This window comes from Gymnogyps californianus, chromosome 18, assembly GCF_018139145.2.
Source record: "Gymnogyps californianus isolate 813 chromosome 18, ASM1813914v2, whole genome shotgun sequence".
NCBI lineage: Eukaryota > Metazoa > Chordata > Aves > Accipitriformes > Cathartidae > Gymnogyps > Gymnogyps californianus.
The window spans coordinates 12,357,109-12,373,364 of NC_059488.1; the positions used below are offsets into that span (position 1 = coordinate 12,357,109).

At 54.5% G+C, this 16,256-nt stretch overlaps 1 protein-coding gene and 1 long non-coding RNA gene across 8 annotated transcripts in view; both read left to right on the top strand.

Annotated features, from left to right (window-relative positions):
* The first annotated feature begins 2,554 nt into the window (after window positions 1-2,554).
* LOC127023802 (uncharacterized) lies at window positions 2,555-6,362 on the top strand. The gene is made up of 3 exons (XR_007767478.1): window positions 2,555-2,624; window positions 5,265-5,361; window positions 5,878-6,362. It is a non-coding gene; the product is annotated as an uncharacterized LOC127023802 (long non-coding RNA).
* A 5,392-nt stretch (window positions 6,363-11,754) lies between these two features.
* The window catches only part of MVB12B (multivesicular body subunit 12B), a 65,483-nt gene continuing 60,981 nt past the window's right edge, over window positions 11,755-16,256 (top strand). For 3 of the 7 annotated variants that reach the window (XM_050907659.1, XM_050907658.1, XM_050907663.1), the window contains exon 1: window positions 11,755-11,868. Coding sequence is in view for 3 of the 7 variants with exons in the window: in XM_050907658.1 (XP_050763615.1) it covers window positions 11,830-11,868 (39 nt within the window). In the remaining 4 variants the exon portion in view is untranslated. Of the gene's footprint in view, window positions 11,869-12,143; window positions 12,161-12,468; window positions 12,493-12,867; window positions 12,931-16,256 lie in introns of those variants that run through there. The other 4 variants (XM_050907662.1, XM_050907661.1, XM_050907660.1 and 1 more) reach the window with 4 other exon arrangements.

Here is a 16,256-nt window from a genome sequence, read left to right on the forward strand (position 1 = left end):
GCATGCACCCTCTGCTAACACGTGCCCCCACCTTGCACAAGCCCACCCTGGGAAACCATTTGGTAGGAGCAGTCTCCAGTTTGCTGCTCATCGTCGTTTCCTTCAAAGCTGTCTCCTGGGAAACGCGTCAGGCTGTGGAGGTCCATCCTTGCTATGGCCATGCTACGGAGTCCTTAAAAAAGAATTAAGTCACCATGGGGTAGGCGCCGAAAGCATTTCTGCCTGTGGGAAGAAGGAGTTTGGTCCTGTGACTCCAGTGCTAACTCCTGTGCTAACTGGGACTGGCCCAACTCCATATCGCTGCAACAGATCTGGGTTTGATCCACTGTTGCTCCTGCCCAAATGCTCAGGCAGCAGGAAGGGAAGCTACAGGCTAGGCTCTAAACAAGAAAGTTTGAAATCTGCTCGCCCGTTTTGTCGGCTGATGATGGGGTTTAGGGAAAATTGCGCTTCCACCTAAATGGGAGGTTTCTGGCTCATGGTGGGAGCCAGGTCACCGAGGGAGATGCGTCTCTACGCGTTTTGGGGGTGGAGGTCTACCCAGGGAAAGCACTGCCGCTCCGTGCACTGCTGACCCAGCTTGTGGAGCAAAAGACCAGGAGGCGAGTGCAGGTGCTCTTCGAGAAGCTGGTTCAGAAAGCAGGCAGAGGGCAGGGGCCCGGCTGGCCTTTCACGGAGAGCTTCCCTCACATCGATCCTCCTGGGACAGAGGCTCTTCTCCCACGACAGAGCTGAATTTAACTCCTGCAAAAGGACAGTTCTGCTGCGCTGCTCCGAAAGCTTGCCTTGGCCGGGGACCCTGCCAGGCTGGGCCAGGAGCGCCTGCCTTCTCCAGGATTTTGCATTCCCCACGAGCGGGAGAAGCTCGTCCCTGACATTGCTGGATCCATTATTCAGGATTAATGCCCATTTGCTTGTTGCACCTTCTGTTGCGGAAATAATGCTGCAGCTTTGACTTGCTTCCAGCAGGGCAATGGAGAAAGCAGAGTTAATATTGTGTCAGAGTGGAGGGAAGAGAGGAGCGTTTTTTCTTGGAAGCAGTAATGTATGCAAGGAGCTTGTGTCACCTAAAGCCCATTCAACATCGTGCGTCGCCTTCCTTGCTATTGCGTGTGAATTTAATAAAGTGGCTGTGACTCATTCGCTCTCGGTAGTGGAGCTGACATAAGTAAATACGCAGGCTGTAACCTCACTGGAGATTTTATACCATCTGTATTTACAACATGAATATTTCAGCAAATTTGACATTTTGGAGACTTCTGTCTTCCAGGTTTAGTGACGACGAGTATCTGGGTCAGGAGTGCTGCAGGTTCACAAGCAGCATCCTGTCAATAATTTAATGCTCCGAGTGCTAAGCAGCGCTAGCAGGACGCACGCCGGCACTGCAGGGTTTGTTGGCTCATTGAGCCGACACAGCTCTGAAGCAACATAAAAACAGTTTTTGATCTCTTGCTGCTGGCCTCTGCCTGAAAAGCATAAAGCAGGAGGCAACCCTGTGGCAGCTATTCTGCTAATGTCACCGTAATGTGGATGCTGTTTTACTGTCACTTTTAAGATGAAAACAGCAATACATGGGGCAGGATAGGACGAGGCATTTCTCAGCCCTTTCTCCTGCTGCCCAGGTACACGAGCTGCCCGGGGAGGGAGGAGGGCAGCCCAGCGAGCGCTGGGACATGCTGCACAGCCGTGTCCTCTGTTAAATCCCCGGGGGAGCTCATGCTCAGGCAGCCCTCACCCCGGCACAGGGGCACTGGTGCAGGCTTGCAGCCACACAAGCGCTCTCCTCCAGTCGCTGCCCAGAGCTGAGCTGGTGCGGCCGGGGCATGGTTTTTACAGACACAGGGTCAGAGTCTCCAGTCACCGTGTCACTGGAGAGGGCGGGCAGGGTGCCCTGAGCATGGCTGTAGTTGGGGTTCCTTCGATGGGCTGTCACAGCAACACCCAGTGGCCTCTGTCCCGCTGAGAATGGGCACAGGTTATCACACCTGTGGGAGAAGGCAGCATTTCTGGGAAGCTCCACCCAGAGCCTAGGGCACTAATTGCCCTAATGGCCCTGACGAGCCCCATCTGGGACCCCCACACCCCCACCCATAGGCCCAGGAGCCCATTTAAGCTCAGCTCTGCGCTATGCCATAAGAGGCTCAGGCCCATGCCCCACAGGCCCTGTGGATCCAGCCCCTGACTGGCAGACTGGCGTCCTGCCTTGGCTTTGGTCCTGCCCTCAGCAGAGCCCCAGCACCTCTGCATGTGCATGTCCTTGCACGTGTTTGCACAAGCTTGCACAAGCACTTGCTGTGCTGCTGCAGCTGGGAGCTCTGCCGCTGTCCCCCCCGGGGCAGAGGGACCTGCTCCCCACCCAGCTGAGCCCTGGGAAGATGCTTGTTGGTGCCTGTTGTGGGCATCCAGGCTAGCACAGTGCCGAGGCTGATGCACCGATTCCTCCCCTCCTTGGAGGGCAGGGTAGCACCGACAGGAGAAACAGAACAGCCAAGAAATGAGATACGAGAGAAGTTACTGTAATAAATCCCACAATTACCCGAGAGAGAGGGAGCAGAGCATCCTGCAACAAGATCTTTGACAGAAAAAGAAGAAACTCTGTGAACAGGCCTTCCTGTTAAACTCAGGTGAGATTTTTTTCTCTCTCTTATAAAACACTGTTCTTAAAATATTTACATTCAAAAAATGCACCACTTTCCATATGAAAGCTGTGCTTGGCACAAGCATCCTCTCGGCTAGAAAGGAGCTGGAAGAGCCCTTCTCTTTCTAATGTCAGCTCATTATCACGTTGTTGAGGCATATTATACACCCTGAAAGCAAAGCCACTCTGGCTCTGTGTTGAACCTCCCTTTGGTTAGCAAGAAATTGATGATTTTGGCAGCAGGGGAGCAGTCCTGCTTCAGAAGTGTCTGCGCTCTCAGGATGTGCTTTGAGGGAACGGCAGGCCTGTAATTGTGGAACAAAAACCTTAAAACTTACGTAGGAGTATGCTCAAAGCTGGAAAGAAAATAAAATGGGATGTCAAATTATGTATTCAAAGAATGGCTTCTCATTAGTGATGCTGGGTGATCTGCAGATTCTCCCATCACACGATACCCATCCTCTTGTACTTCCCAGCGATGCAGAGATCTTTCTGAGGGAACTGGCTGACGTGCTTCATTTTGGTTTTATCTCCCTCCTTGTAAGGATTGTTAAGTGTGTTTTCCTAAAGGGATCCTACAGACGTGATGTTTCAAGTATTGGTAAAGCTGGGAGGACTTTAAGCAGGTCCTGAGCGTGCAGCCTCTTCCCTGCCGTTGCTGTAGCTGCCTGCGGTCGCACCACGGTGGGACTCGGAACCACTTGGCAGAGTCAGGGCTTCTGCTTCAACCGCTGGCCACGGTGGGTTTAGGTTTTTCCATGGAGACCCCATTTTTGAGCTCGTACCCCCATTTCTGGTCCTGAGCCTCAGCTGCGTAATTCATCTGACCGGATCCTGCCCTTACCCGAGGGTGCTGTGATGCCCTTGGGGCGGTGACCTTGTGTTTGGGGACAGCCAGGCGAGGCTGGGGAGGCTCTCGCTGTTCCTCCAGGCTCTTCATTAAGGATATTTGGATTGCAATTTTTCTGCTCTCCCAGTGATACTGTAATTGTCCAGTTACGACTGACTTTGGCATCATTATCCACACTGAGTCCTGTCAGACGGATGAGAAACTCGCTGGGGTGCTAATATGCACAAGCTGCAGTAGCCAAGGAGCCAAGCAGCAGTGTCTAATACTGCCAGCTGGCCTGGGAATTGCGACGGAGGGAGCCGACGTGCTCTTGCAGGAGGGGATGGGGCCCTCGGCATTACCCGGTGCTGCTGCCCTCCTGCACATGCTGCAATGATGGGAAGCGGGGCAGGGAGGGTGCTGGGGCTGGAACGGGGGCATTAATTCTCTGGCTGCAGCAGTTTAACCAGTACGTGGATTATTTCTTTCGGTTTAAGAGGAATGAAGGGTGCTGGCTGTGGCCCTGCTTTGGGGAGCTTGAAGACCAGAGCTGTATTTTTGGGGTCCTGCATGGCTAAATGGAGAAGGGACTTGCACCTAGAAAAAGTCTTGCAAAGGCAGCTGAACCGTGACCAACTTCCCAGCGCCGCCTGCCAAATGGTCACCTATTAACTTACTCGGTGGCATTCCTTCGTGCAAACACCCAGTCATCTGAACACCGTTTGCTGCCAGCGCGTTCCTGGGGCAGCAGCTTCGCAGCCCTGATAGCCACCATCCGTGGATTTTCCCTGCACGTATCCACAGGGAAGGCCTTGGCAAAGCGGTAAGCAGTGTGCTGCTCGGTCCAGCTCCCTCCGCCCTGCCGGCAGCAGCGGATGGCACAGGCCTGGGGCAGCACTGTGGGACAGTGCCCACCCGAGCGAGAAAGCAAGGCAAGCAGTAGCATTTCATCAGAGGAGGTCTGCAAAGAAAACATTATTTCCTCAAATGTGTTCATCATTCAAAACTATTCAAGCAAGGGTTTCCATCTCACTGTGGCTATTATTCATAATCTGAGAATCTGGATGTGTGGCTCTCCTTGGTAATTAAGCCGCATGGAGTTTTTTCTGCCCTCCATTTGGGTGGAACAGCAGTTGTACCTCAGTCCCGGGGTGTCTCTGCAGAACAAACTGGGCTGGCCCTGGCTGCAGGGCCTTGAAATGGGGCTCACGAATCCAGATTTCAGCCTTGTGCCATTAAATGGTGCCAGCACCCTGTGCACCTTGGGCCAGCAGCTCCCTGTGACCCAGGCAGGTCACAGGGTGCTTTGGGCCCTGGTTTCCTTGTCGTGGGAGGGGGCTGGTGACAGTCCCTCCTCCTGGACCATCTCTTCAGATGAGCAATGCCTTGAACCTCTGTACGGGGGGTAAGGCTGAATGCCTGCCCTGGCCGGAGCAGTCACTGGGGGCTGTGTAAATCACAATTATCACTAGCAGTGTTGTTGTGTATTGGTGTTCTGTATATCATAACTTAAATGGGGACTATAATATAAATGTGAAGGCTTACCTATACAGCATCAGTGCTATTTAGTAACAACTATGGGGTAGGAAAGTAAACAGGAAATAAATCAAGAAATAGTGCCTTTTCCAGATCACTTTATCTGTTGCAGAGTGGATCCCTGCAACAACTGCTCAGAGCAATTTTCTGCAAAGGCTATTTTGGTAACTTTCCGGGCATCGCTCACTCATGTCCTGTGAGTGTGACGCTCCGGGTAGCAAATACACTTGCAAACAGTATTTTCCTAAATGTGTGTGGCAGGAATGGAGGAAGCCGGCTGCCAGCCAGAGCTGGTTCCCGTGCAAGGTCCTGGAATCGCGCTTGCAGGTGCCAGCAGGACACTGACCTGTGCAAGCGGGTAAGTGCCTCCCTTGCCCCCAAGCAAATGTGGTTTGGGGTGTCTGATGATCCCCTTCTTAGGGAGAGGGCCAGAGCCGGCAGCCTGGGACCCTGCTGTGCACAGCCAGCCCGGCTCCCCTGCTTGCCTCTGCCCGATGCCCGCCGGGCTCTGAATGCACCCACATGCGGCGAGGGTGCAGGCATCATCCAAGGGTGCCCAGCCCCACAGCTGTGTGTGCCCCACAGCCGTGCGTGGCCCCCAAGGGGGACTTGCCCTCCCTGCAGGAGCCTGCCAAAGCAGGGACGCGGCGGTGGCTTCCCCGCTCCTGTTGGGGCTGTCTGACCGCAAGAAGCAGAGACGCAGGCTCGTTCCTTCGGGGCTGCCGTTGAGTCACTGACCCCGCAGCTGTGCCTCTAACTCAGGAGCTGGTTAAGCACGTGCTTGAGACTGAACACTTGTTTTTAGTGCTTTGCTGACCTGGGGCTGAGTGAGGAGCTGATAATACTAAATACAGCGTTTTCCTTTTGTATGCAGGCTCCTGCATGAGCTGCAGCATCTCCTTGGTACTCGGCAATAGCTGCAGCAGGAGCTGCAACACAAGCACGAGGGACTGAGCACGGGAGCAAGCCGTCCGCTATTTCCATTCTGCTGGAGGTCCACCCACGTCCGAGGTGGTGCTCCTGCCCCCAGGGCACCTTGTCCGCCAGGTAGGACAGAAGTCGGAACAGAAACACCGATGAGGACACACCACTCAGCGAGCAGGGCTATTCATTCTCTGTGCTGACATCCTGGCTGGGTGAGCTCTCTCTGGAGCAGGCTGGCTCCCAGCCTTCCCCGGGCAGGGGTCTGCCCAAGCGTGCCCAGCACCCACCCGCCACTCCTGGTCCCCAGGGGCCAGCCTGGGCTCCTCGCCCCTAGGGTGCAGCCAGTGCCAGCATTGCCCGCGGCAGCAGGAGGGGGACGGGTGGCACCTGCCTGCGCGAGGGCTCCGGGAGCAGCGCGGGGGCCTCAACGTGGGGTTTGCCACTGTCGGGAAATTTATGAACAATTCATAAATGTGTTTTACAGACAGCTGTTAGTATGTGCTGAGCAATACTCATTCTGTCAAGGAAAACTAGTTACAGGGTTATAGCCAGGCCACTTAAATATTATGATCCATAATATATAAATAGTGGGCCGAGCGCTGCTGCTGCTTTCTGCTGTCAAGAGCCCTGTGCATGCTGCAGTCCTGCACTGGCTGAAGGTGTCTGCAAGCCATGTACTCACACAGACACTTGGCACTTCTAAAAATCCCTTTCCACCCCATCGTGGGGTCACACAGCACACTCGCTAATTAAGCTGCAGGCCGCAGGGCTGCCATAGCTGCGGTTGGAGGGGAGGCTGAGGCTGGCGGTTGGGAGAGGCTTGCTGTGGGGTGGGCAGCAGACGTAGGAGCTGTGAGGCCAGCCGTGGGCTCAGGCCTCCGGGCTGCCATGTGAGATTTGCATGCATTGCCCCAAAACCAAAGATGCGGTGATGCTGTGTGCCATTTCACTCTTCAGCTTAAATTGAGAAATGATGTCTTTTAACCTTGGCTGAAATCGCACGCTTCCTCTGTATCATGGCCACACCAAACTGAAAGGGACAGAAGAAAGCGTCAGTGCTGCTACGGCAAGGAACCAAAAGCGCAGCTCGGAGGTAAGGGCTGCTGGACTTTCAGCAAAGTATCTGCCTGGCTGCGGTGTGCCAGGTCTGGCCGGCGAGGAGCTCTGCTTGGGCTGCAGCCTGGCCTGCCAGCAGTAACGTGCACCAAGGTGCATCAGACAGCCAAAAATGAGAACGACTGCAGTAGTAAAACAGTGAGCTATTTTCCCTGTAGGAAATATTACACAGCCTTGTTGAACAAGAACAACAGATTAAACTCAAAGTAAAATGAAATGCAAAAATGCTGTGAAACCTGGTGGGTAGTCTGGGGGTTTCTGACTACAGTGAGCTCCTGAAATATCCCTGCATCTCTTCTCAGGATTGTGTCGCTACCTGAAATGCTTCGAGATCTCTTCATTAAAAAGCAACCCCCACGTGTCCCAGTAGAAAGCAGGTGCCTACTGCAGAGTTTGTAGGTCTTTAAAAACCTTCAGAGTGGCTTGTTTGCTTTAGTTAAGAGCTTGCCACTATTGTAAAAGTGGAGGTTTAGCTCTGCCGTTGTCGATCTTCTGCTAGGGCAGTGCCGTGCCCCAGGCTCTGGGTATCGCTGAGGACAGGAGGATGGAGGTTCAGTAACTCTCGGGGTTTCTGGCAAACCTTGCCAGGGTATCGTTAGAGGCAAAACCACCCAGAGCCTTCAGGGTGGACTTGGTCTGCAGCTGCACACTTCCCTCGTTCTCCCTAACAGTTGCTGTCCTTCAAGATGCCTTAACAATAGGGGATAGATGTATATGGACAGCCACGCCTTTCCCAGTTACAGAGGCGTCTGAATTAAAGGAGATATGAGGACCTTCTCATCCCTTTTAGAATAATCAAGATTTAAAATAGAAATATAGAAGGGAAGTTGTAGCTGCAAAGAGACATTTTGGTGCACTAAGTTAGAGGCAGCAGGTTAAACCTACCTCCAAGAAGCCTTAAAACCAGGCAGCAGCTGAGCCTTGACCTGCAGCAGTTCCAGCACAAAATTAAACTCTGGGCTGATTTTTCTCTAAAGGCAGCCATGGAAAAAACGGTATGTGCAGCAGTATTTCACTGCTACACTAAATGTGGCTAGAGAGATGAATTCCTGCAGCATAAAGGCTTTTAAACAAACAAGGGCTTGAGCTTAGTCAGGATGAGGGTGCAGGATCCTTTACAGGTTGTCATAGTGTTTCACCCTGCAAACTGGGTTCCTTTTTGATGGTGAAGCCTGACCAGCACTTGCCAGGAGTCCCTGCTCCCCCTCGGGAGCAGCACGTGAAGCAGAGCTGGGCCAGTGCCCCCTGCGCTAGCCCACGGTGCTGCACATCCCCATCCTGGCACCAGCACAGCACCCAACGCCTATGCTGTGCCTTACCAAGCGAGCTGGGAGTGGTGCATCACAGACTGCAGTTCAGCACAAATGTTGCTTAGAATAAATGAGGACTCTCTGTATTTTGTCTGTTCTCTGCTGGAAGTGTAGAAACCTATGCTACGCTGCTCTTCTGAGGTGTTGTCTGGGAATGGACAGATTTTACTGTTACAATATGCTTGAAATGTAAAGAGGGTGGTGGGGTTTGACCGCAATCTCTTATCTCAGTCCAGCCTCTCACCTAGGAGCAGATTTAGCTGCTCCCCTGAGGTGCCTTCGGGCTGGAGACACCACAACATGGGCTCTACCCTCCTGCATGGACAGCCACGGCCCCTTCCACACCGGCTCTCCCCACGGAGAGCGTGAGCTGCAGGCGCAGCAGGCAGGACCTCGCCACGGCCAGCGCAGGAAGGGATGAGCTCGCCAGCCGCAGCGCTGGCCTTCCTCCAGAGCGGCTGCAGGAACGGCTCCCCGGGCACCTTCGTCACCGCTGCGAACGCTGCCAGCAACCCAGTGTGAAGCAGTGCCGTCCCTAGCATCAAGCCCTGAGGAGTGGCACCAGCAATTGCCACCCTTCAGCAAAGCCGTGCTGCTGCAGTCGGACAGAGCGGGGTAACACAAACGGAGCACGTCCTGCACTGCTAACAAACCCGGCTAGCACGCACATTTATTTGGAACAATGTTCTGGAGGATGCAAATTGTGGTGTCCATCCGCTCAAGGATGAGTGAGCTGTGTTCATTCAGCCACAGCTCCAGCATCGTAGCCAAGACTGACTTAAATTCCTCCTATTCAGCGTCCTGAAAACAAGACACTGGTACGAACCGGACAGCATGTACATGACTGCAGAACTCGTGAGAAAAGACATGCTCTGAATAAACAGAAGTAAATAAATGCATTTTGAAAAAGATTTATGTAAAATATTCAGAGGAAAACATTATACTTGCAAATACTTACGCTTTTGAGTAACTTTACACTGGTAGATTAACCAACTCCAGTATAGTTATTCATGTACCTAATACCGAGTGTGCAAGTATTTGCTGATTCAGAGCCTGTGCTTATGCTCTGTGAAAGAGCACGGTGGTGCCTCTCCCCAGCCTCCAAACGCTGCCAAGGTTTAAAGGTCTCCATAGGCAGCAGCGCCGAGAGCTGGCCCCGAGCTGTGCGGGCCTGCCCAGCCGCAGCAGAGGCGTTCGCTCCCTCGGGCAGCACAGGGCTCTCTTCGGGCAGCTTCTCCGAGGGTAAAACCAAAGCAGCAGCTCAACTGTGCTGGAAAGTGACTGTCTCTTCAGAAAAAATGTTATTGCAGATCATGCCACAGACACGTTGGGATATATGTTTGCAGTGAATCTTAGAATATTTCGTGGATACTAAGCAGCAATTAGAGTCTTCCTTTGGAATCAATTCATTTCCTACTGCCGTGGTAGCAGGGAGGATCTTATTGAAACTCTAGGATTTTTAATATTATTACACTAAAGACTCTCTCAGTATCAGCATCTCCGTGGGGGAGCATTAGCACACTGTAATGTGTAACAACTTCTCCAGTTCAGGAAATCTTGTTGTATTTGTAATAGGGCATTTGGGGCATATATTATGTATGGGACATATATTTCTCATTTCCACCAGGCATCATCTTTCCTTCTCTCTAAATTACTCTCCAAATCAAAAAAATGCATTGTATTCCTTATCACTCAAAATATATATATATTTTTAATCTTTGGACCCAGAAGCCACTACCAGCCATCAGGGCTGTATGCGGTAGAAGCCAGAAAGCCTTGGTCGAACAGTGAGGGAATAGAGCTGTATTTAACAATACCCAGCTATTACCACGGTTCAGCAAACACCAGTCTAAAATGCTTTACTGGAGAGAAGCACCAGCCAGGACAGGAGGAAGGTTTGGTCCCAGTCCAGGGTTGTATCCAGAAGTAAGTGGGACACCAGGATTCTGCTGTTGCAGAACACTTGGTTTGCTTTATGGACAGGAATACAAAAACTCTAATGTGTATGTTGCTTTCCAGCCAAGCCTCTCAAACACCAACTGATCAAAGCTCATAGTGTTTCTCTTGATAGTAAGTCTGACCACACCAGGATGAAGCGGAAGGAGCTGGAACAACCCTGAGGGTCAAACCCAAGAACTCCCCCGGCCCTCAGCTGCACCCAGCTCTGCAGGCACCTCAACAACTACAGACCAGCCACTGCTGGGCTTGTGGGAAATGCTTGGTCAGCCGAGCTCCCACCTGCCTCGGGGAGAGCCAGATAGGTGCAAAAGTAGCCCGGAGACACCCATGGAAGGAAAGAGAAGGGTTGTTTGCTCAATCGCTCCTGCTCAGTTCATCCTGGCTAAAGGGATGTACCTAGACAGAGAGTCCAAATAGGATGGAAGAAGCAAACAGTTATCCAGGTGGGAAAAGAACAGGCTGAACAGAGCTCCTCAAAAGATGACCAAATCTGAGCAAAAAGAAAATGGGAGAGGGGAAAACATCAGGGAATTAGTGCTGTAGTTAAAGGCAGAACACCAGACAAGGAATCACTCTGTAATGACAGAGATGGACCCCTCATTAAATGCGCCACCCCTTCAGACGGTACCTGGTTTTGTCAGGGTAAAAGAGGACAAGTGGGAGGAAATTTGGGTGACATCATCTGAGTGAGATCTTTCTCCTCTTGTAAGTCACAGAGGTCACGTTTCCAGCACGAGGGAAACTGGCTCTGAGCAGGCAGCATGTCACAGAAAATAGAGGAAACCAGCTCTAGAAAGGACCCGGGAGACCATCTGGCCCGGTCCCTGCCTCGAGGGAACGACTGAGTAATGTCTGATAAGTGCTTTTAGGAGGGTTTTCAACTTGACCGGTGATAAAAACTCTCCAAGCTGTGTCTCACTGTCTTTGCTATTGTAAAGTTTTTCGCCGTACCTTTGCAGAATCTCTTGCTGCACTTCACACCCATCACTTCATAGTCTAGCCACAAAGGATGGGAGAACAGGTTACTGCCCTCCTCTTTAATTCACCTACAAATTAATGTCTTTTCCTCCCTCCTTTATTTCATTCTTCATCCCAGGATTTTTTCTTTTTCTTTAGATTAGCAGCTCTGACTCTCTGAGTCTTGCATCACGGGCCATTGATGTCAACCCCTACACCAATCTTGCTGCTCTCCAGATTATTGTTGACGACCTTCCTTGAGGTAAGGTGCTCAAAACCAAATGCAGGAGAGCTGCAGGATTAGTTCACATGCTGATGGCTACAGGCTGTGCTGCTGTTCCAGGTTATACTGTGATTTGCATCATCTGCTAATTTAATGCGTGTGTTCTCAATTTCATCACTGGCATGTGATGATACTGAGCAGAATCAGACCTCCACAGAACCTCGGGTCAGGATGTCTTCTGTGCTGTGAGTGGACCCATAACGGCTTCTGGTTACCCAACCAGGCTGGCCAACCTTGACCTCTCTGGACCACATTTGCTTAGTTTGTTTTTCAGGCCATGGTGAGAGAGAGCATCAAACATCTTACTGAACTCAAGGTAGGTCTCAAAACTGCTTATCCCCTAACCCCAGGGACTGTTTTCTCAAAGAGAAGAAAACTAGCTTGGTTTGACACAATTTGCCCTTCATCAGTCCACAGCAGCTGCTGCCCATCTCCTAGATGTAGTTTGTTTCAGAAGGAAGACTGGGGTGATGTTGACCAAACTACAATTATTCAGCTCTTTTTCCACCTGGCATCGCCCATCTTCCAAAGGCTCAGGGACCGTAGCTCGCGGCTGGGGCACACCACCAGCCCGGAGAAGCTGCCGAGAAGCTTCCTCCCAAGTGGAGGTCAGCAGATGAATCGTTCTCTCTGCGATGTTTAATTTTTTATGGCACGGGGCTCGCGGGAGCTGGCCTCTGAGCCCCGCGCCCCGTGTTCGCTAGACCCCAAGGTGGGACGTGCCGGTGGGGCAGAGCCCCGCTGCCGGGGGGGGGGGGGGGTGCCGGGTCGCGGAGCCCCGGGGCGCTCCCCCCTGCCCCGCGGAGCCCCGGAGCGCGCCCGCCGTGGGTGGGGCAGGGGCAGGACAGCCGAGTGCCGTGTCGGCCTGCGGGGCCGGTTTCGCTGTGGGCCGTGCCCGGGCGGCGGCGGCGGCGGGAGGCAGCGCTGCGCGGCCGCCACGGTGAGTGCCCCGTGGGACGGGACGGGGCGGCCCCGAAGGGCTCGGGGCGGCTGGGTTCGCGGTGCCGCCGGTGCGGGGCGGGCTCTGGGCCCTGCGCGCTGCGGTCCGGCCGCGGGTGGGCGCGGAGCGGCGGGGGCCTGCGCGGCGGCGGCGGCGGGGGAGCCCGAGCTGCGCCGTGCTGCGCCGCTGCGGCCCCGGCCCCGCCGCTCCCCGGGGCCCGGCACAGCGCGCTCCGCCGGGTAAGGCTCCGCGCGGGGCCGGGCCGCGGCCTGCCCGCCGCTCCCCGCCCCGCTCCGCTCCGCCCGGGCCCGCAGGCCGCTCCCCCGCCGCCGCCGCTCCTCCCGCCGGGCCGCGCCGCGCCGGCCCCGCCGGGCGATGAGGAGCTGCTTCTGCTTGCGACGGGGGAGCCGCGACCCGCCGCCCGCCGCACGGGCAACAGTTAAGTGTCCCCGGGCCCGCCGCGGCCCCTCGGCGCGGCCCGGCCCGGCGCGGCCGCCGCGCTCCCGGGCGGGGGGCCGGGCCCGGCGGGCGCTCGGGGCTCCTGCGGGGCGGCCCGGCGGGGGCGGCGCGTCCGAGAGCGGGGCCCGGCCCGGCCGCCCCTCCCGGCCCCTCCGCCGGCGGGGGCGCTCACATGGCCGGGGCGCGGCGGCTCCGGGCGAGGCGGGCAGGCCGGGACCCCCACCCGCTCGGGGCGGCCCCCGGGCCCGGTCTGCGGGCCGGGGCAGAGCCCTCCCGGGCCCCCTGGCGTGCCCGGCTGCCTGCGGTGGAGGGGCCGGCGGGAGCACCCCGGGCTGGGGCGGGGGCCTGCCGGTGCCGTGCGTCGCGGGGAGACCGCGCCTTCGCAGCGCTGCCAGCCCGGCCTGCGAGGGGTGAGCTCCGGTCCTGAGCTCCCTGCTGTCCTCCGAGTAGGATCGAGGGGCTCTGCTGGGGCTGGCGGTCAGCTGCAGGAACAGCTTCGGTGGTCAGCGGTGGGGCAAAACCCTGGTGACCTTGACCTGCTCAAGAGTTTACTGCGAACTTTATTAGCGACTGGGTAGAGAAAATAACCAAAAATGTGTTTCGCATGGTCTTTTGCCGCAAGCGTTTACAGAGTGGGTTTACTTGACTGCCCGTTTTTCTCACCTGTTGTCAGGTTTCTGCGTACCTGGAGGCGATAATGCGGGCTTTCTCTTTACAGCGCTGGCCGAAGCAGTGATACTGAGCTGCCTGTGTTTTATGTACTCACCCCTTGCATTACCGAGGCTTGTGAGCTTTCACTGTGGTTTCTGGAGAGGTTCTCGAAGATCCACCAAGCTTCAGTATTTTTTGTGCTTTCTCTGAGCTGGGGCATTCACGGCTTGGTCATGGTAACGCAAGCAGAGTCCTTCAGCCGAAACGAGACAGTCTGGGCTTCAGCAGGTGTTCAGCTGGTTGGGCTAAAACTGAGGTTTCTCCATCTCGTGTTTTATTTTAAGTGAGTGAGAACATGCTAACGTATACCTTAGCGGAGCCTGCGCGTCGTGTGGCAGGTTGGCAGTGTCATCCCTGTCGTTTTTAGCAGAGAGAGCCTTACCTGCTAGATTTTCTCAGCATACTGGACGAAGGCTTAGTTTGAGCTTCTGGAGGTGTGAAATAAAACAGACAACGTTGCAGTCTTGTAGTGTGTGCTGCTCTGACAAAGTGAATCCCAGGCTCAAGGGTTCCTGTAGCCCCAGGGACTTGTTCATACGTGTGCCAAGATAGAAATAACTGAACTGAATGCCATTTAAATTTTGCTGCCCTGGTGCAAGGTCATCTGTGTATGGAAACCTATTTTGGTTTGAAATAGGACACTCTTCACAAATGCGTGTCCATAGTTAGAAGTGCTGTGAAGCAATACAAGATCTCAATTTTGCTCATTCCGTGACTTAAGTTCCTGTTTCCATCCAGTTCAGTCACAAACTGTAGAGATTTTGCAGCTGGTACTGGGCAGCTGTCTCGAAGATGGGAGCCTGGGTGCAGGGGTGATTCCAGACATACCTTTGTTTGGGGCGAAATGTGAAACTGAAATTCTGCCTGCTTGTGATGGAGGCCTCCAGGGCCCTGGCCCTGTGTCCTGCCACGGTCTCCTGTTTTTCTGATTGAAACTATGTCCTATTCCATGAACAGAAATAGAAAACTGGATGGGGCTGTGTCCTGTTCCCGGACGCGGTGGGAGGACCGGGCGTGTGGAGGAGTACGTCAGTGTAACTGCTAAGCAACCCGCGTTGTGCTGGCAGTACCTACCACCTTTTCAAAATGATGGAGCGATAACCTGAGCATTTGAGCAAGGGTTTTAGCAGCGTGTCTGCTTTGGTTTGATGGGATTATTTCCTGCAGGGTGCAGGAACTCAGTGAGGTAGTTGATAATTTTTTTCCAGTTTTGCCTTAGCTCATACTTTTCTGCCTGTGGGAAGAGCAAGTCAGTGTCAAAGTGCAGGGCTTGTAGTTGAAGGAGGAAACAATAAGACCATTCTCTCTCCAAGTCCCTTGCTATTTAACTTCAGAACTTGACCCGCTTTGCTGGCAGCGTGATGCTTCTGTAGCAAATACATCATCAGGCCTGATCTGATCACGTACCCACCAGCTCTTGAACTTGCCTAACTTGTTGAAAAGGAACACCGAGAGGGAAGAATGCTCTACAAACTCACAATAACACGTTCATTTCTGAAAACATATTCCTTTGCTATATATGTGTCCCAGCCAAATCCCAGCAGTGTGTGTGGTCAGTCACCTCAACGGAATACTTGAAACGGACAGTGAAGCCAGCGGAAAAGTATGCCTGGGATAAACTGATAAAAGCAGAGATGAGCTAGCAAGAAAAAGGGTGAGAGCAAGTGAAAAGGATGTAAACAGACAATCTTGGGGGTGCTGGGAGAAGGGGAGGTGTGTGTGTCTGTGGGCATGGGCTGCAAGACAGCCCCCTCTGGGGTGATGAGCTGCCCTCAGCTTTGCCATCTCCGCAGGGTGCGAGCCCCGGGGCGCCGAGGCAGCTAACTTGAGCTGCGCTGCCAGTTGGCAGAGGGCTTCATGCTGCCAGGGCAGCGTGGGCCCCGTGTCAGACATCTAGGGAGCAGACCTGGTGTGCATGTTGGAAGTAGGTCCTTCGCAGCAGGAGGACCCAGAGCGGAGCACCGGTGCGCGTTGTGCGGTGATGGATCAAACCGAGACCCTGGCTGGACTGTATGTGTGTGGCTTTCTGACTAAATTTTGCTGCCTGCACTTCCCCTGCCCGTACCTGGTGGCTTGCCCTGCAGGCTGGCAGCCTCTGGAGTCAGGGGTGGCAGGACAGGACAGAGCACTGCTTGCTCCGGTTTGTGTAAAAGGCCATCGGTCCCCTGGCCTCGAACTCCCCAGTGCAAAGACTTCGGAAGCCTGGTCGGCGGCTCTGCCTGGAGCCTGCCAGCTGCAGGACACCCCAGCATTGGTCTCTGCTACCCGCTCCATGCGCTGTGGCCCGCAGAGCCATCTCTGCTGGGTTGAAGCTGCACCGCTGAGGGAGCAGGATGGGGTCCGTGCTGCGCGCCTGCCAGAGGTGCCTGTTGGTCCGGCTGTGCTGGGCCGGGCCTGGGTTGGTCCCACACAGAGCAAGTGGTCCCCCAAACCCTGGGCAGGAGGAGGCAAAGAAGATAAAGCAGGGCCTTGTCTGAGGGCAGAGGGAAGAAGGCTGTGGCAGAGGCTGGCGGAGTCCCTGAAGGCCTCTCCTGCAGCTGGGCATCAAGATCCCCTGCACCTCCTGCCTCGCAGCACAGCTGGTTCAGGATAAA